General features: G+C 34.6%; 1 protein-coding gene across 3 annotated transcripts in view; it reads left to right on the top strand.

Moving 5' to 3' along the window:
* The window catches only part of RB1 (RB transcriptional corepressor 1), a 155,243-nt gene that overhangs the window by 35,348 nt on the left and 98,507 nt on the right, over positions 1 to 21,388 (top strand). For 2 of the 3 annotated variants that reach the window (XR_004626733.1, XM_034665175.1), the window contains exons 3-7: positions 513 to 628; positions 4,155 to 4,274; positions 14,501 to 14,539; positions 15,534 to 15,601; positions 19,401 to 19,511. Coding sequence is in view for 2 of the 3 variants with exons in the window: in XM_034665175.1 (XP_034521066.1) it covers positions 513 to 628; positions 4,155 to 4,274; positions 14,501 to 14,539; positions 15,534 to 15,601; positions 19,401 to 19,511 (454 nt within the window). In the remaining variant the exon portion in view is untranslated. The remainder of the gene's footprint in view (positions 1 to 512; positions 629 to 4,154; positions 4,275 to 14,500; positions 14,540 to 15,533; positions 15,602 to 19,400; positions 19,512 to 21,388) is intronic. The other variant, XM_034665176.1, reaches the window with a different exon arrangement.

Below are 21,388 nucleotides of genomic sequence, written 5' to 3'. Positions count from 1 at the left end.
GGGAGTCTGCTTGAGGATTCTCTCTCCCTCTCCCCCTCCCCCTATGCACCTACGTGAGCTCTGTCTCTAAAAATAAATGTCTTTAAAAAATAGGAGTGAATCAGAGCAAAAGGAGGATAATCATATAAGAAAGTAGCCTTGTTTATTTTTCTTTTTAAACAATTTATGTTATGGACTCAAAAGTCTTTTTAAGTTGGCTCTGATGACATTGGATTATTTAAAAATGGAAGTATTTACTTCAGAGAACTGACTGACCCCTAAATTTTTCATAGTAAGTTGTAATTTAACTTTTTGATCTGTCTAGTAATTTTTTGACTTACAGTATAAAATTTAAGTGTTTTTGATTAGTGTAGAATTAAATGCTCTCAAGTGTATGCCATCATAAGGATTTAAAAACAAGTTTATGTTGAATAAGAAAAAAATTATCATATAATACAATTTTAATATGGTATCCAGTGTGTGAATGATTAATGAAATATTTGAATCTTTTTTTTTTAATTTTTTGTACCCAGGAAGGTTATGTTCAAAGGAAAAAGGAGCTATGGGGAATCTGTATCTTTATTGCAGCAGTTGACCTAGATGAGATGCCATTCACTTTTACTGAGCTACAGAAAAACATAGAAACCAGGTAAAATTTCTTACATCAATATAGGCCTCTGCCATCAAAGAAAAGTATTTCTGAACTTTACTCTTAATAGACTTTAGAGAACTAGTGAGAAATGCTAAAATTAAATAAAACTTTTAAAGGACTTAGGTTAACCAGTGAACTATCTTTCTTTCATGGAACTTTAATGAATGTGTATTTATATTATAGTTTCTCAAGAATGTAGCAGTTTGTATCCTGGGAAATTTTTCATCATGTCTCTCACTTTCTAGAACTTTCTCAATTGTAACTGTTGATAAAGTCAACAAAAAGAGCAAGGGTTCATAAAGTAGGCTTATTAGATTAAAATTTTTATAAAAGTGGTGTGAGTCTAAAAGGAATTTAGTTAACATTTATTAATGTTTAAGATTGCTTAATATACATGAATAATTATGTAGTTTTTTAGACTGTATATTCAGCTGAGTTTCCATAATTGCTCCAATAAGTGTTTGTTGTTGAGCGTACAAGCCTTATACTTATAAGGAGAATTTACTCGTTTGTTTCCAGTAACTCCTGAACTTTATCTAGAGCAGCTTTGTGGGACGTCCAGTCATTTCATTTGCAGCATGTTTACAAAATGTAACAGTAAATAATTTTACCAGAAAGGTAATAGTGTATGTTTCTTCTTGGATAAAACCATCTAGAATTAAACATAATTAGTATTTTATTTAAATGAGATAAATTGTATTTTTCAGTAACTTTTTCTTACTACCTCTAAATAAAATGTGGAAATAAACACCTTGTATATTCATATTTTAACCTATTGGATTAGAATTGGTTTACCTCTCAGATTTCAGTTTTATTTTATTCATATAATTACTAAATCAAAATCATTTTTTATAGCTGAAAAATAAACTATGTAAGTAAATTTCTACATTAATTTATACATTCATGCAGTAGACGTTTTGGTGGCCTAGAGGATTGAAAAGGATATGGGTGTTTCATTTAAGATAGAGCGGGTTTAGTGAGTCTCTGTTGTTTTATAAGCTATATGACCTAGAGCAGATTGTTTAGCTTTATTAGGTTTCAGTTTCCTCCTCTGTGAAATGAAAATTATTAGCTATTTTACAGAATTATGAGAACTAAATAACTTACAATAAATAAAGAAGTAAGTAGTTCATAGAGTCAGTGCTTGTAACTTAATTATATGTACTGATGAGGTCTTGATTCCTTTCCTTCTGTAGACCACCCTTCCATGCCCTTCCCCTGCAAAAAAAAGAAAGAAAACTTAAACAGCTGTTAGGCTCTGGGATACTGTGCTAAGTTCTAATGATATAGAGGTGAGAAATAGTCTCTGACTTTAAGAAACTCATTCCAGTGGGGAAGATAAAATTAAACAGATGGCTGCAATACAGTGTTGTATAGCTATTTACAGACTACTAAATAGATAAGACAGGCTATTACATCTTTTATCTCTAAGATGAAAGAATTTTCCTGGCAAAGCTTTTCCTGAACTTTTTTCCTGAATGGAGCAACATTTACAACTGGTCATGTCATAAATAATCTCCCTACAATAAATATAATAATATATTTGTCACAACTTTTTCTTTGTTCTAATCTCTAATCTCTTTGTTCTAATAACTATCCAGGAATGATATCTAGACCACTGCTGCTTAAATGTACTTTGGTAAAGTACCTGTTTTTTCAATATGTCATGGACTGACATTTAAAAAATATAGAATATAAATTAATTACTAGAAAAATGAAAGAAAAAAAATTGTACTAACCGCAGGACCAAACTATTATATTCAGCAGGCATAAAATTAGTGTTAAATTGCCATAAAAGTTTCATATGCTTACTCTCAATTTTTGAACTTATTTAATTGTGGACAGATAATAAAACATATCAATCCATGGAGCACTGCTGTAGAATAAGTAGTTATTTTAGTTTTGTGTGTCTTAATTATGGCTTTTTTGGGGCACTTTTCCTCTTGGTAGCCTTCCCTCTTCTCTTCTTTCTTACAGAGGAGGGCTGCAGAAGGAATAGAGACTCACTTAAATTACCCCTAGAGAAAGGTGGCTTTGTAGTAACAATTCAGTTTCCATGGTGCTCCATAGATATTGCCATATATCTCATAGAAACTGAAACTGAGTGTACTTCTTGAATAAATGCTTTTCTGAGGTTGATTTATTTTTCTTTGAAGGTATCTAGACATTTACTCTGTTCTCCTTTCTCTTGTGAGCAGCGTCATGATCAGCTACTCCATATCATTTCTCCTTTATTTGCTGTTCTGTGTAGCTTGTCATGGCTGCCCCAGTCCCCTCTATGTCATGAGTACTTTAATAACCTTCTCTTGGGCTCTTTGTTTGCTGCTGATTAGCTGAAACTTTTATTTTTATAGTTCTTGAGATGGTTGTCTGAGTGGTCCAGCTCATTTTTTATAATGAAGCCTATAACTCATTAGTTGCTAGAGAGTGTATGGGTGGGTCTGGTAACTACCCTTGAGTTCATTTAGCTGCTTTGATATATAATTCCTTAGACAGACAAACTTGATTAGAAATGAGTGTGTGTGGTGCAGTTGATGATTGCTATGCTTAGTGCCCTATTTTTTTATTAGTGAAAAATGCGTGTATTAATATTTCAGATAGATTAATTTTTTATAGAAAACAATAAAGAATGATTTAAAGTCATTATTTAAACAACCCAACAATTTTAATCAGTTTTTCTTTTCCTTTTCCCAATCAATTCAGTCCTAAAACCATTGGTGGGTGAAGAAAGTAGGTATGTGCGTCTGTGGTAGGAGAGAGCATGGGGTGCAGAGAAGGATGTTAGAGCCCAAGTGGGATGAGGAGGGCATTCACCTGGGTGTGGTTGAGGATGAGGGTCCTGATATGGGCTGCTTGGTGTGCAATGTTAGAGACCAAGCAGGGTGTGTGGGTAGGCAGACCGCATGGGAAATGAGTGCAGTCAAGACTGAGGAATCAGAACCCTACTAGGGTGAGGAAGTTGTCCATGTGGAGGGGTTGGGGCAGTCTAGGATGGGGAGTCAGTCTGAGCAGGAGAGGAGAGTGCCCATGTGGAAGAGTGGGTAACTTTGGAGATGGAAGGTAGTTACATGCGGGGGGATTGACTAAGTGAGTAAATAAAGATAAATGGATCCCAGCTTTCTCACCATCAAAGAAGAGTTATAAATTTGTAAAGGGAAGGATTAGAATAAACCACATGGTTTTATGTTGGAATTGGATAAATGGATGTGAACTTATGGTTTTCAAAACATATAGGTAGGTGTAGAAATAAATATGTATGTATATGTCTATCATGACAACCCCTCTTTTTTTTGTATAAATAGGTGTAGGCATAGGTATACAGATACAGGGCTATAGGTTGAAGCTAGTTGATTTTTACTCTCCAAACTAGTAAAATGCAAAAAAATAATTCCTTCCAACGAATATAACAGTGATTTGGTGTAGAGCTAACAAACTTTTGAATTGAAATGTCTATGCTTTGAAAATGAAATAAAACAAATTTTTTCTGTTACAGATTCACTTTTTTCTGTTCCTTTCTTTGTAGTGTCTGCAAATTCTTTGATTTACTAAAAGAAATTGATACCAGTACTAAAGTTGATAATGCTATGTCAAGACTGTTGAAGAAGTATAATGTATTGTGTGCACTCTACAGCAAATTAGAAAGGTGAGTAAAGTAAAAATTTTATTAGGATTACACCCCAGTATTGCATGTTACTGTTGATGATTAGATTCCATCTGGGAACTATATTTAGTAACGTTATTGGGTTTTCCCTTTAAGTTTGTCCCCTTTGCTGTTAGTTTTTTATTGGTTCTTAGCTTTCTTTTTTATCCAGTCATACACATTCTGAATGTTTCCTCCAAAAGTGTTATACTGTCCTTTCATATTTTTCATTTGTTTTAAAACTTTAAGACTTTAGTCTTCTCTGCCAGAGACTTCCAGTTCTCAGTGGAAGAGTAACCTAAATTTAAACTTCTTCCTAATGGTGTTATTTAGTTTAGAAAGAGAAAACCATACTGGCAGCAGAAGGTGTACATGACCTGTACTACCAAGCTATGATTTGTGTTCTCAGTGGTGGTTTAGACTTTTCATTACTGTTTAACTGGGAGAAAGATGAAATTCAGATAAACTTGGGTTAAGTTTTTAATATACTTTTCATCCAAGTCCCCACTGCCACTGGTAAAATGCCAAATCTGGCCTGTGGCTGTTACTATGTTCATTCCGGGGCTCATTTCACTTGGTAGAGAATGTATAACAGTTAATATTTTAGCTAAACAAATAGTTGTAAAGGGAGAGGGAAGAAGAGGCATGTCCTTACATATTCTGAGGGGAATGAATGAATATGGAGACAGAGATGAAAAGAAGTATCTTCTCAGAAGAATGCTTCTAAATGCTTCTATTTTCCCTTTCCTTTTTGGTTGTTATGTCACTAAAACTTCAGAGGTGTAATCGAGGATAAGAAAAGTGGAGAGAAAAATCAAGATTGGCCTGGGCTTTTGAAGGAATTTTTCTTGCTCCTCGTTTTTAATTGTAATAGGGTCACATTGGTCATTTTCTTTTGTCTTTTCTTGAGTAAAATCTATTTGCACAGGAAAAAAGGCATTTTTTTATTGTAGTAAAAATTAATTTGTACAAGGAATGTATAAGTATAAAGCACTTGGAAAACACAGAAGAGCATAAATAAAATATGAATCACCCAAAATTGTAATACTGGAGTTAGCCAGTTTTCATATTTAGAATATTTCTTTCTTTTGGATATTGTTTTATATAAATTATATGGTATATATAATTTTTTCTTCTTCTTTTTTTTAACCTTACTGGGACTTTTCTGAATGCTTCTGTCCCTTAGAGTTCTTTATGGCTTTTTAACTCATATCTTGGAGCTTATCCTAAGACTGTTATCTTAAATACAAAAAAGCTTTAGAGATTTTTATCACAATATTATTTAAATCAACGAAAAGCTGGAAACAACCTATTTATGCATGACTGAAATAAAGAATAAGATATAAATATCTAAACACTATAAATAAAATTTGCTGAGGAATATTAACAATATGGGAAAATGCTTCTAATTAAATAAATATAAAATTTGTTGAGGAATAAAACAATATGAGAAAAATGCTTCTAATGTTAAATAAATAAAGGAGGATATACTGAGATTATAACTGCAGAAGGAAGTTGTATGTATTGACACTAATGTATTGAATGACAGTAACTGGAAAAGAAATACCAAAATGTTAACTAAGGTTTTGTATGAATAACTTACATTTCTAAAGAGGATGTGTTACCGGGATAATAAATTAAGCAAAAAATTCTCTAAGCCAATATTTAAGAAAAATCTATTCTGTAAAGACTAGTACTTCAAAACCTATAATTTTCAGGTTATTTCTAGATACAGAATTTTAGCAAGAATGATTTAGAGTGCAGTCCTGATTTTTTTCCCTGCCATAATAATTTTAATTAAATACTTCTAGGATTTTTGCTTTGCTATCTGAGATCAGAAATCTACTTGGATATTTATTTCTGTTTTACCTCTTTCCTTTACCCTTCATACCTTCTAGTGATACATTGTATTTATGATTCTTATGGGGGCTAAAGGAAATTAGAAAAGAAAGTTACAAAGTGGAATATTATATGGATAATTCTGAAGTATTTCACTGGCTGAAGTAAAACACTGGCTATTTCAGATTAGTAAATAGGGTTCAAGATTAGAGTTCACAAAAATTTTCTCTACAATAGTAGTCTGGTATGATGCCCTACCAAAAAAGAGAGGCTCTAGCACAGTTTAGTGTTGAAGAGAATGGAATCTTTGGAGTCAGACAAATTCGTATTCTACTCTGGGCTCCAACAAGTTCTGCGTGATCTTGGTCAAGTGAGTTACCTAACTTTAGTGCTTAGTTTTCTAGCGTATAAACTGAGTTGATAATGGTGACTACCCTGCTATGTTTTTTAATGTACTAAATGAGATAATGCAGACACTGCTGAGTCCAGTACCTGTAATAAACATAGCAAACTTTACACAAGTTTTGTTTTTTTGTTTTTCTTAAGTAAATTCTGTGCCCAACGTGGGGCTTGAACCCTTGACCCAGAGATCAAGAGCCACATGTTCTACCAACTGAGCTAGCTAGCCAGGTGCCCCTCCAGGAATGTTCATAAAACAAGAAAAATTCTGGCCCAGTTTGGGAAAATTTACATACTACACCCCACCCCTGCTTAAAGAGTGAAACTGTACATTCACAACCCAGGGTTCTTAAAAGTCCTGTATAATAAAATATGCTGAATCTGTTGAGTTTATCATTTCCTAAATTATTAGGTGACTAATATGTTTATATGTATTTAACATCATTTAACTTCTGGAAATAGTGTTTTGTAGAATATTAAGAAACTTTAGGCTAGCTATCAGCTGTTTACTGCAAATAAATTAAGAAACTACAATAAGCATTAACTAAGTGGCTATTAGTTCTCAGCTATATGTTAGGTTCTGGGGATACAAAATCTAATGACACTATGATTATAGTAAATATAGTAACTAAATTATAGTTTTTTAATAAAAAAAGTGCAATGATGCATGTGATGCTCTGTTGTAGAGGATTATATATGAGAAGTAGAAATTACATAGTGGGCAAAATATTGTGTATGTTTAAGGGCAAGAAGGGTAATTGTGGGGTGCTTTTGATCAAGTAAAAACTATAGAAGGCAATGTCTGAACAGGTTTAAAGATAAATTCATCAAGCAAAATGTGTAAGAACTCAGACTGAGCTTCCCAGCCAGAGTGATTAGCATATGTCCAAAGGCAAAGCAGTAGCATGATGTACTTTGATATTGCTGATGGCTGAAAGGTAGGAAGGGATCAGACTGATAGTGAGCTTGGACTTATGCCCTGCAGACAGTGGAGTCATTTGCATGATTTTAAGGCGGAAATGACAGTCAGATCTGGCCTTAAAAGATCACTCAGGCGTTTGTAAAAGGGATTTAGAATTTTTATTAACTAGTTGGTTATATGAGATAATTTAGTGTTTATTGGCTTTAAAGAATATTGCCAGAGTGGCAGAGTTTTCTCTATCTTATTTGTACCTTTTACTGAAGAGCAATTAGGAAAATTGCCTGTTCATTTCAGAGCAGACTCTGTGTGTGTGTGTGTGTGTGTGTGTGTGTGTGTGTGTGTGTGTGTGTGTATCAATACGCCATAGTGATTATGGTCACTTTAAAAAAGCTAGACGGTTCTAAGTATGAATATTAATTTAGTCATTTACTGACTGCCTGAGCTAGGAAAAGTTACTTAACCTCTCTGAACCTCAATTTCAGTCTAAAATAGAGCCAGTAATACTTTCCTTGTAGGGTAATTGTGAGAATTATAATGACAGTGTTATCGGTTAGCTCACCTTCCAGCACATACTAAGTGTGTAATAAATGGTAGCTTTTTTTTTTAAGTTTTTATTTAAATTCTAGTTAGTTAACATGTAGTATAATACTGGTTTCAGGGGTAAAATTTAGTGATTCATCACTTACATGTAACACCCAGTGCTCATCACAAGTGCCCTCCTTAATGCCCATCATCCATCTAGCCCATCCCTCACCCTCCACCCCTCCAGCAGTTCTCAGTTTGTTCTCTATCATTAAGAGTCTCTTATGGTTTGCTTCCCTCTCTCTTTTTTTTTTTTTTTCATTTCCCTTCCCTTATGTTGATCTGTTTTGTTTCTTAAATTCCACATATGAGTGAAATCATGTGTTATTTGTCTTTCTCTGACCGATGTATTCTGCTTAGCATAATACTCTCTAGTTCCATCCATGTCATTGCAATTGGCAAGATTTCATTCTTTTTGATGGCTGATAAATGGTAGCTTTTAAGGTTATTTTTAGCTTCATTAATGCTGTCACAGAGAAATATAATAATGTAAGCCATGAATTTTAAATATTCTGGTAGCTACGTGACAAAAAGTTAAAAAGAAACAAGTGAAATTAATTTTAACATTTTATTTAACCCATATGTGCCAAAATATTTCAACACGTATCATTCACACAAAAATTTGTACACTAAGGTTCATAGCAACATTATTCATAATAGCCAAAAAATGGATTATTGTTCAGCCATAAAATGGAATAAAACACTATTCTATAACATGAATGAACCTTGAAAGCATTAAATTAAGTTAAAGAAGCCAGACACAAAAGGCCATATAATCCATTGTATGACATGTCCAAAGGGGCATATCCGTAGAGACAGAATGTAACTTAGTGATTGCCAGACATAGGGAGTACTGCTGATAGGTATGGGGTTTGTTATGGGGATGATGGAAATATCTGGAATTTGATAGTGATGGTTGCAAAACAAAGTAAATATACTAAAAATTACTGAATTTATACACTTTAAAATTAATTTTGTTATATGAGTTACAGTTTAATCAGAACATGAAACTAATGTAAAAGTTATTAATGAAATATTTCACACTCTTTTTCTCATACTAAGTATTTTTGAATACTTTGGTGTGTAATTTACATTTACAGCACAACTACATTTGCACTAGCCACATTTTAGATGTTCAATAGCTGCAAGTGCTTGTGGCTCCCATGTGAGCACAGATTTATATTGAATGCAGTTATCTTTTACTGTATGATAGCATTTTATTCTGAGTTACATTAAGTCACAACATTAATTAATTAATTAAAATATTTTATTTATTTATTTGACAGAGAGAGATAGCCAGAGAGAGAGAGAACACGAGCAGGGGGAGTGGGACAGGAAGAAGCAGGCTCCCAGCGGAGCAGGGAGCCTGATGCGGGGCTCGATCCCAGGACTCTGGGATCATGCCCTGAACTGAAGGCAGACGCTTAATGACTGAGCCACCCAGACGCCCCTAGAAAATAATTTAAAACAGTGCATCACACATTAATCAGCTTTTCTGTAATTATAAAAATTCTTTCTTGATACTATCTGCTTTGTATTATAGTAATTTTCTTCTTTTTTTAAAAAAAAGATTTTTTTTGAGAGACAGTGAGTGAGAGAGAGAGCACGAGTGGGGTGGAGGGGCCAGGGGGAGAGAGAGAAGCAGACTCCTCGCTGAGCAGGGAGCCCAACAAAGGGCTCTATCCCAGGACCCCGCAATCACGACATCAGCCAAAGGCAGATGCTTAACTGAGTGAGCCACCCTGGTGCCCCTAGGCTAGTAATTTTCTAACATAAATTTTTTATTTACCTATTTTTTGTGACTGGCCTCTTTCCCTAGCACGTTTTCATAGATCATCCATATTGTAGCATGTTTCGATACTTTGTTACTCTTTATTATGGAGTATTATGGAGTTTCAATACTTTGTTACTCTTTATTATGGAGTAAACCATTGTGTATGGTTTACCACATTTTGTCTATCCATTCATCGGCTCATAGACATTTGTGTTGTATGTCTTTTAAGGTAGTTGAGAGTATAGAGGAAGGTGAGTGTATATTTATAGAATTTGTTACCTTCATTGTCTTATTACCATTTCTTGTTCTCTTCATTTTTTCCCATGGATTCGGTTTACCATCTAGTTCATTTGTTTACTCCAATACAGCTTTGATCTCACCCACCTCCTTTGTGCTGTTATTGTCAAATGCATCATGTTCCTATATATTATAGGTTCAACAATATAAATATATACATACTGTGTCATACAATTGCTTTTTACATCAATTAGGAGAAGAAAGGAGAATATTCAATTATGCCATCTTTTATAATAATTACCTTTTCCAGTGGTCTTTGTTTTTTCATGTGGATATGAATTAGTCTTGGGTTACTTGTTTTCACCCTGAAGAACTTCTTTTAGTATTTCCTGTAAAGTGAGTCTCTTATCAACAGATAATTCTCTTGTTATTGTTTGGGAATGTCGTTATTTCATCTTCACTTTTTTTTTTTTTTGAAGGCATATCCACATCTTTTTTAAAAAAAGATTTTATTTATTTATATGAGAGAGAGAGAGAGCACAAGCGGGGTGAGGGACAGGGGGAGAAGCAGCCTCTCTGCTGAGCAGGGAGCCCAATGTGGGGCTCTCGATCCTGGGACTCCAGGATCATGACCTGACTTTAAGGCAGACACTTAACTGCCTGAGCCACCCAGGTGCCCCTCATCTTCACTTTTGAAAGATAGTTTTGCTGGATATGATTCTTGGTTAACTTTCTTTTTCTTTCAGCACTTTTAATAAGTAATCTTACTGCCTTCTGATCTTCATTGTTTCATGAGAAGTCAGCTGTTAATGTTATTGGGTTCCTTTATACATATCATTTTTCTCTTGTTGCTTTCCCGATTTTCTCTTTGTCTTTAAACTATTTTACTGTGATATATCTGAGTGTGGGTTTCTTTATATTCATCCTTCTCAGAGTTTATATTTTTTGGATGTGTAGATTAATGTTTTTCTTAAGATTTGGGAAGTTTTCAGCTATTTCATCTATTTCAAAAGAATATTTTTTTCTGCTCTTTCTGCTCCCCAACACTCCCCACCCTCACCCCCAGCTCTCTTTCTGGTACTCACATAACACATGTATTGGTGTATTTTTTGGTAACCCACGTTTCTGTGAATCTCTTCATTTTTCCTTTTTTCCCCTCTTTGTTCTTCATACAACATACTCTCTTTTGACCTTGCTTCAAGTTTAGTGTTTCCTTCTTATGCCAGCTCAGATCTACTGTTTAGCTCGTCTAGTGATTTTTTCATTTTGATTATTATACTTTTCAACTCAGATTTCCATTTGGTTCTTTTCAAGTAATTTCTCTTTATTATTATTTTTTAAAAATATTTTATTTATTTATTTGACGGAGAAAGAGACAGCCAGCGAGAGAGGGAACACAAGCAGGGGGAGTGGGAGAGGAAGAAGCAGGCTCCCAGTGGAGGAGCCTGATGTGGGGCTCCATCCCATAACGCTGGGATCACACCCTGAGCCGAAAGCAGACGCTTAACGACTGAGCCACCCAGGTGCCCCAAGTAATTTCTCTTTATTGATATTTTCTATTGGATGAAACAGTGTCAGAATACCTTTCTTTTGGGGGCACCTGAGCGGCTCAGTGGTTTAAGCATCTGCCTTCGGCTCAGGTCATGATCTCAGGGTCCTGGGTTTGAGCACTGCATTGAGCTCCCTGCTCCACGGGGATCTTAGTTCTCCCTCTCCCCCTGCCTGCCACTCCCCCTGCTTGTGTGCTTGCTCTCTTACTCTCTCAAAAAATAAACAAATCTTTAAAAAAGAAAAAATGTCTTTCTTTCTTCCTTAGGCACGGTTACCTTTAGTTCTTTGGATATATTTATAGATTTATAGTTACTCTTTTGAAGTCTTTGTTGCGTCTGCCACCTGGGCTCTCTCAAATGCAGTTTTGGTGTTTTTTGGTTTTGTTTTGTCTTGTTTTTGCCTGCTTTTTTCCCATGTAGAGGTCATACTTTCCTACTTCTTTGCATATTTTACTGATTTTTGAAAATTGAACATTTTTGATAACACTGTAGTAACTCTAGGTACTGATTTGCCTTTCTCTTGGGGCTTTCTGTTGTGGTTGTTTATTTGTTTAGTAGCCTAGCTGTATTATTTCAGTGAAGTCTATTTGTCCTGTAGTGTGTAGCCTCTGATATTGCTTTTCACTGTAGCCATTGGGCATGTGACAGTCACTCTGAGGTGAGTCATTTTCAAGAGTTTCTCTTTGACAGTCTTGTCCCCTGATCTCTTGTTAATACCTAGCTGTTAACCTTCCACTAATTGCTGACTGTTTTGCTGTTTTTGACAATACTCCACATCTGAACTTGCTTCACAGTCTGATCCAATTAAATTTGGCTCCTTCTGTGAGAATAGTCTTTGAGGTCAGCCTTAAGGCTTGTTCTTTTTCTGGGAGAGCTCTTAGCTGTTTCTTCCCCTGGTTCTCTCCTAGGTGGTCTAGAATATATCTTGTTGCTTTCATAGAACTGCTAGCCTCCTCTTAACTTGCTTACCACCAAAGTTTCCATTGTTTTCAGTAGCACTTAGCCTTGAAATTCTCCACACCGTGTTCCAAATGAAGTTAATTACCTTGGAGAGAGCTTCAGAACTCTTTTTTCTTGGGGCGCCTGGATAGCTCCATTGGTTATGTGTCTGACTTTGGCTCAGGTGACCATATTCTTGGGGTCCTGGGATTGGGCCCCGCATAGGGCTCCATGCTCAGCTCTCCTCCCCTCTCTCTCTGCTTTCCCTCCCCTCTCCCCATTCTTTCTCTCTCTCTGTGTTTCTCTCTTGAATTAAAAAAAAAGAATTCTTTTTTCTTAAGATTTGCCTCTCCCCCGGACATCATTTCTGTGCCACTGCTCAGGAGGTCAGAATGGGGACAGTGTCCTCTTCTTTTGGAATGTCACTTTTGCTTTAAGAGTATCACTGAGGGGGCGCCTGGGTGGCTCAGTTGATTAAGTGGCTGACTCTTGGTTTCAGCTCAGGTCATGATCTCACAGTCATGAGATCAAGCCCCACATCTGGCTCTGCACTGAGCTGAGTATGGAGCTTGCTTAGGATTCTCTTTCTCCTTTCCCTCTGCCCCTCCACCCCTGTGCATGTGTGTTCTCTCTCTCTCTTAAAAAAAATAAATTAATAAACTTAAAAAAAAAAAGAGGGGCCCCTGGGTGGCTCAGTTGGTTAGGCATCTGCCTTTGGCTTGGGTCATGATCCCAGGACCCCTGGATCCTGCTAAGAGGGGATCCTGCTAAGCGGGGAGTCTGCTTCTCCCTCTCCCTCTGTGCATATTCTCTCTCTCTCTCATGCTCTCTCTTAAAAAAAAAATTATCACTGAGAAGAGGTAATAGTCCCTGGTCTTCTCAGATTGCCTTTCATGTCTGAAACCTCTATCCTGTGAACTAACTGGGTTGAGAGAAATTAGGCCCCGATATTGATCTGCTGTACCTGGAATAGAACTTTTGCTCTATGAGTGGGGGCTAAGTGGAGGAAGGGAGCCCCAGACCTCTTGCCTCCTCTTGCCTTTTTACAGTACATAGCTGGGGGTGATTAGAGATGCTGGTCACCTTCCTTTCCCAGAGTGATAATCCTAGGCTGGGAGCTGGGGAGAGAGGGAGTCCTGTGTCTTGGCTGCACCTGCCCAAGGTACGGGTTTATGATGCTGAGTTGGAGAGGAGGAAGTGAGTTTTGCTTTGAATTCCACAGACTATTTCTGTTCTTGCCAGGAGTTAGTAGATTTTCTTGAAAAAATGTTTCCTTTTCTACGGTATGCCCTTAGGAGAATTTCCAGAGATGTTAAATGATTTTTCAAATAATTTCAACCAGTTATAGTTAATATACTAGGAAGCAGGTCTGTGGAGATTCTAACTCTGCCATTGTCCTAAACAAATAGGTTTTATAGTGCTTTTAAGTTGAGTTATTTTAGTGAGGCTAAAGGTTAAGTAAGCTTTTAAGACCTGATCTGGGATTCTAACTAGATCAAGATTTAATTACAAAATGTATTCTGAGTTACAAATGCACATATGGAATCCAGTCCTTTTGTAATTAAATAGTACAGTGATATGTGGGATGTCATGTATTGGAAAAATTTACTTTAACTTTTAAAATAATGCTATACTTTTATTGTCTTTAAAATGTATACTTTTTTTTTTAAAGATTTATTTATTTTGGAGAGTGTGTGCACATGAGCAGGGGGAGGGGCAGAGGGAGAGGGAGAGAATCTCAAGCAGACTCCCTACTGAGCTTGGAGCCCAGTGCGGGGCTCCATCCAACAATCCTGAGATCAGGACCTGAGCCAAAACCAAAAGGTGGACAACTCAACTGACTGAGCCACCCAGGTGCCCCTAAAATGTATACTTCTTGAAATAAGAGGAAAAAAGCATGATAAAATTGATTTCTAAATTATGAAAAAAATTTAAAAGTAACTTTAAAAAAAGCCATAATGTTAATATAATTATTTCTTCCTTTTAGGACATGTGAACTTATATATTTGACACAGCCCAGCAGTTTGTAAGTAGTTCAGAGCAAGTTATTTTTATCTTTTTGGTTTTTGAAAAGATTTTTCTGGAAGAATCCCAAACATGTTGATAATGCCAGGGTTAGTTTGATTGATTATAGCATGCTACTTAATAATTTAAGGTCATAGATTTAAACCATATGCAGATTATTTATCTTCTCACAAAGAAAATGATATGAAAATGTGCCCTTTACTACAAGGAGAACTAATGGGGTGGAAGTAGATTCAGTGCAACATATCACCAGTTCTGGGAAAAATGCAAATTCACTGAGTTGATCTTTTTTGAGTGTCTGTTATTGGCATTTTATTAACTTTATTAAGACCAAGAACATAGTTTATACGTAAGAGTAAATGTGACAGTGTATATTAAAATTTCCAAATTATTTTTTTTAAATGTATGATACATGCTTCAACAGTATACCCATGTAAAAGCTCTAGAGAGTTTCTTTGGAAACAGAATGAGTAGTATATGCAGTTTTCTGCCCCACTGAACTAGTAATATTGAAGATGATTGATATGAAGGAAAATTATGTATTTATTAATTGTATTAATCTATTCCAGTTGTTAATATCAACAGGTTATCAAGGCATAGTGTATTAAATTGGTAAACTAGAGTCATCCAACCTCTATTTTTCTGCTTAAGTGTTGATTTTAATTAGAAAGCAAGGAGCAGGAAAGTATTAAGTAATTGGAAACCAAGTACATCATAGTATACCACTTCTTGTGCATATTTTTAGATTAAAATTGAAATATTAAATATTTCCTTTACAAAATACATACTATTCTATGGGCTAAATATAAATATCTTGGTAAAAAATACTAGCTGAATTGAGATGAATTGAATTACGGTGTAAATTGTGCATTTAAAATGGATTGTATTCTCTTATGCAATCAATTTAAGCCTGTAATTTTAAAAAAGGAAAAAGAAGAGATAGTTGGAAAACTGTCAGTATAAAGATTTTTTTCTGCTTTCTATTTGTTGACTAGGATATCTACTGAAATTAACTCTGTGTTGGTGCTAAAAGTTTCTTGGATCACGTTTTTACTAGCGAAAGGTAAAGTCATTATGTTCGTTACATGTTAATGTTTCAAATGTGATAATAATTCTTTTGGACTAGGTTCAAAATTTTTTATTCAATTTAATGTTATTCCCTCACACTGCTCAGTTCTCTGTGTGGCATGTTACCTCTTAGCAAGTTCTTGTAATTCTGACACTAGAACCGGCTTTGGAAATGTCTCATTTCTTTTTCTTTTGTTTTTTTTTTTTTTTTTGAAGATTTTATTTATTTATTTGACAGAGAGGCAGCGAGAGAGGGAACACAAGAAGGGGGAGTGGGAGAGGGAGAAGCAGGCCTCCTGTTGAGCAGGGAGCCCTATGCAGGGCTTGATCTCAGAACGCTAGGATCATGACCTGAGCTGAAGGCAGATGCTTAACGACTGAGCCACCCAGGAGCCCCTGGAAATGTCTCATTTCATTTCTGTATCTAATATCCTTTTATCCTTCTTCCTTCCTTTTTTTTTTTTTAAGAATAATGTTACTATTTTTATAAAAGTGGTACATATGATACAGAATTCAAATAATACAGCAAATGCAAAGAGAAGTGTAGAAAATTACCCCAAACCTCCCCATAAATAAATAAATTATCATTAAAACTTTGTGATTGTCATTCCAGATATATTTTTGTGCATGGAATCTGAAAAAAAAGATTGGTGATGTGTGTATTCAGAAACATCTAATTTTTTAAAAATAGTATATTATAGTGTAACATGTAAACATACAAATTAGTTTTACTCAGACTTTAACAGAAGAAAATAAACAAGAGAAATGGGAGGAATTGCTTAAATTTAGATAAATGTTTAGTCACTTAAGCAGTATTATTTAAAATATCTCTCTAAGATTCTAAGGTTAGAATCTTTATTTTATTTAACTTTGTGTTTTGATTTAAAGCAATATACACTGATCTGCTTTAAAGGAAAAGAATGTTAGTACAGTATTACCACACTTTCTGTCACCTCCCCATCCCTCACTTTCAGATTTGCTTAAAGTATTATCATTACACTATCAAAGATTATAACATTTATATTTCATTCTATAATTATAATTACTAGTTTAGTCTCACTTCTATGTTATCAGTGGGTTCTAAACTTATTGTCACTCCTCTGTTTTTATTTCCCCATTTCTGAGTTCTTGATTCATCCTTAGCTGCCTGGATTTTACCAAGAAGGAATTTTTCAAAAAAGGCTTTTTGGCACTATCTTCCCTATGTTTGTCATGTTTATGAATCATGCCCATGGTCTTTATACTTGAAGGACCACTTGGCTGTGCATGCTATTCTTGTGTCATACTTGTTTTCCTCAGGACACTGTTTTCTGGCATTAAACATTGCTGTTGAGAAATAGAGGACTAGATTTAATTTCCCCCCCATTTACTTCTGAATACTTGGTTTTTTAAAATTTGAGGTTCAATACCTTACCTAGAATATCTCTTGATTTTTCTTATTCCATATTAGTTTTTCTTACAACACTGTATCTCTTTTTAAACTGAAGGTTCTGCTCTCCATTTTAAAGACATCTTAACACACTACATTTAAAAATATTATTCTATTCAGTTAGGTATTATTCTATTGTTAACGTTTCAGAAACTTTATCTTTTTCTTAAAAATTTTTTTGAAGATTTTATTTATTTGAGAGAGCACAAGTAGGGGGAGCAGCAGACAGAGGGAGAGGGAGAAGCAGGCTCCTCACTGAGCAGGGAGCCCGTTGCGAGGCTCCATCCCAGCACCCTGGGATCATGACTTGAGCCGAAGGCAAACACTTAACCAGCTGAGCCACCCAGACGTCCCAGGAACTTAACTATCTTATGTTGGATTGTTTTTGTCCTCCATATTTACTTTCTTTTTTTGTATTATTCTGATCTTTGGTCTTTTTCTTATGTATTAACTTTTTGTCTCAAACTTTCTTCTGTTTTGAGCTAAACTATATTTGTAATGGTGTTATTTGGTCCTCACTTTTTCCTTAGCTTTTTGTTGTTCTTTTTATGTAATTTGTTTATTTCTTAGTGCAAGGAGTCATAGGGCATTTTCTTTTTATAGATTATCTTCTAGTCTAAGTCTCTTTTTACCTTCTTACATTGTGACTCTATTTTTTCTTTTCTGTAGTATGTTTGCGTAATCGCTATGCTTCTCGTCCCCTCTCCCCTCCCCATATTACTAGGACTTTATGTGGGCAACCTTGACTGATGTTCTGCTTTCTCTGATGTGGTTGGTGTGTGATGTTTTGTTTTCTCTGATATACTGTGAATAAATCTCTTTTCACTCACTTTGCATTTTACTTTGGCTAATTGTGTTCCCCAAAGAGCTACAATATACATACAGGCTTTTTATTTTACTTTTAGTTGGGGGTGAGGAAGAAAGTGGAGAATTCGTCTTGAATGATATGAGTCTTTGTTCTGAGATTTTTGTGAGAATGAACCCTAAAATAGAATACTTCCAGTGATAATTACATCCTGTTTCCATAATGGGATTGTGTTGGGATTCATATTGGTCCCCAATTTAGCATAGCACATTGGAATCTCTGTGTTTGTCAAAAAGTCAGCTATCAAAAAAATAAAAACCAAAACCAAACCCCCCCCCAAAACAACAACCAAAAAAAGTTAGCTATCGTTTATTTCCTCTGTTTTACCCTTATCCCATCATCAGCAATTTCTCCTCCCTCCAAGTCAGAAGAGGAGATGAGAGTACTCTGAGTCAGTATCTCTCAGATTTGGTGTTGGTCCTAACACTTAGCCAGTATATTTTTTCATTTTATTGGGTATTGGAGGAGAATTCTTTGATCTGACTTTACCCTACTACTTTTAACTGTAAGTCCTTGATATCATTCTTTACTTGTATGGTATTTCTTAATAACGTCTAAGTCTGTTACAAACATATGTTTGCACTATACCTATGGATCTAAAAAACCTGCCTGATGCAGGGTTATCTGCTTTTTCACATAGTTTCTATACCTTCAGTATTTGTTGGGATTATTAATGATTTAGCAGTCAGATACCAAGAATAGAAAGTGAGCCAAATTAAACTTCCAGAGCAACAAGCAAATATATCGTAGCTATATTTGATTATGATTTGTATAGCTACACTATTTTTTTCCTCAGGTATTTATTATATGCATTTATTTCCTCACAGCCCTCCAGTTGTATATTTACTATATTAACTTTTTAAGATTTTTTTTGTAATAATTTTTTATTATATTATGTTAGTCACCATACAGTACATCCCTGGTTTTTGATGTAAAGTTCCATGATTCATTACTTAGGTATAACACCCAGTGCACCAAGATTTTATGCTAACTAATTACTTTATAGGTGACTTCTCAGTTACATGTTAATTTTGTTATTAATGGCTTTGGTTATGGTAATATTTTGGAGGGGGTTAAAGTTGAAAATATATGAGGTTTAATAAATAAATAGAATTAAAGATTACCATGTAGCATACTTCAAAATTATTTTCAGAAGTAATAAATTCTATAGCTCTTACAAAAACTGGAAATAAGTTAAAAAAAGCAAAAAACAAAATGAATTAGACATAGGGAATGAACTATAATAATAATTGCTAGATGTCAAATTCTCATGGTAGACTTATACTTCATTTATTTCATAACTTCATGTACTTTTATTTATATTTTATATCAAATCTGAGTTTTTGAAAAACAAAAAAAATTTTTAAGTTCTTTAACATGTCTTTATTCTTGAATAAAACAGTATATGCATATGCCCATACCACAACTTTCCCTGATTTAAAGATCTCAGTCTCGGTCTCTGATCTGTTACTTTACATTGTAAACCTATTTTATTTTCAGGGGAAGTGTTACAAATGGAGGATGATCTCGTCATCTCATTTCAGTTAATGCTCTGTGTCCTTGACTATTTTATTAAACTCTCACCTCCTGCATTGCTTAAAGAACCATATAGTAAGTATTTTAAATAATTTATGCATCTCCTACATCATTACTCAACAGTTGTTTATTTAATGTTGACTAGGATCAAAACATGGTTCTAGAGCTGGAGGAATGATAAAAAATAAATCAGACCTGGACTCTGCCCTCAAGTATTATAGGATATAGAAGTAGAGATAAGACAAGTAAGCAAGTAAGCAGTATTTGGCCGCTTTCTAAGGGGCCTGGGCCAAAATACAGTAAATGCTATGAGAGATCAGGAAGTGAGAAAGATTTTTAGCTGGGGAGGACCAAGGAAGACGATATAAAAGAGATGGATTTGAACTGAATGTTGAAGAGTAGATAGCATTTGAGTGTTAGGGGAACTTGGGGTAGGATATTCCCAGTAAAGAGAAAGTTAAGAGATAAGGCACAGATGTGAATGAAACTTCTTGAGAAAGAGTGGCCCATTCTGCTGGAGGAGATTGCCTAATTTGTATTATCGGATGCTATGATTATTATGTGACTAATTTTTTGTTTTGCATATGGATTGTAATTGATCTACAATCAGTGGGTGATGAGGTGAGAAGTGTTCTTAAATGAAAGTAACTGTTGCTGAAGAAAATTAAACATAAAAAGCAATAAAAAATAACTTGCTGAAACAGATAGCATTAAGTAAAGATGAGGAATAGTCCTTTTAGAATGGAATTGCTTCTTTTGGTGGCATTAAGAATAAAATTTCAAAATCACTTATTATATCACAGAAAAATATAAACTTAACTAAGGCTGAACTGAATTCTTGGTCCTAAAATCATTGAAGTATTAATAATACTAAAAATAATAGAGGACAGATCAAAACATGGAAGTCTCAGTGTAGTTGGAAGTGCCTGAAAAGCAGAAGCCTAATTATTCTTTTTGAACAATAACCTCATGGAAAATGAAGTTGGAGCAGAATTTTGAAAATGTGTTTAACGTGGTTTAACAGAAAGGTCAGTAGCAGAAACCACATACGGAATGGGAGAAAAAAAATAGAAAACAAGTGTATTTTTAAAAATTCTGAATCTGTAAAGATTATATGTTTTTTTTTTCCTCACTTTTTTTCAAGGTTATAAGTTTAATAAATTGATGTAGGATGTTACTTTAGGTTGACAGGTTTTGTTCTTTCGGATTATTCGAAAGTACATTTTAATTCTCTAAGTGCTATGTTAAAGAGAAACCAGGATGAGGTGATAAATTGACTGAGTAGGGTAAACTTCTAATTAACTTTTTATTATGGAGAATTTTAAGTGAATACAAAAGTAAACAGTAGTATAATAAGCCCCACGTACTTAAATTAGTTACCTTCAACATATAACTTATGGTCAGTCTGTAGCCCCATTTGCTGCCCAGTTGCATCAACTATATTATTTTGAAGCACATCTTTGCATACTATTTCATCCTTATAAATTTTAATATGTATCTCTAAAAGATAGTCTTTTTAAAAAGCATAATGACTACCATTGTCACACCTAAAAATCACTTAATGGTTTCCTAACCTAATACCACCAAATATCTAGTAAGTGTTCAGATTTTTGATTGTCTTATAAAAGTGATTTTAAAACTTTTTCACAGGTTGACTAAATAAGATCTATACCTTATGATTGGTTGATACACTTTTGAGACTTTTAAAAAACTTCCTTCTCCATTTGTCTTTCTCTTTTTTCCTAATAACTTATTTATTAAATAATTAGGTGATTTATTCTGTGGGGTTTCTCGTGGTTTAATTTTTTCTGATCGCATCCTGTTGTATAGTTTAACATGTTCCTGTATTCTCTCAATTTCCTATAAATTGTTGGTCAGTCCTGGAGGCAGTTAATAATTTTCATACTTAGTCATCTGTTATCTCTTTAATAGCTGAATTCATTTTCAGTTTG

Source organism: Ailuropoda melanoleuca, chromosome 7 (assembly GCF_002007445.2).
Source record: "Ailuropoda melanoleuca isolate Jingjing chromosome 7, ASM200744v2, whole genome shotgun sequence".
Taxonomy (NCBI): Eukaryota; Metazoa; Chordata; class Mammalia; order Carnivora; family Ursidae; genus Ailuropoda; species Ailuropoda melanoleuca.
Note: the sequence above shows the minus strand (reverse complement) of the source record. Positions and strands in the feature narration are given on the sequence as shown.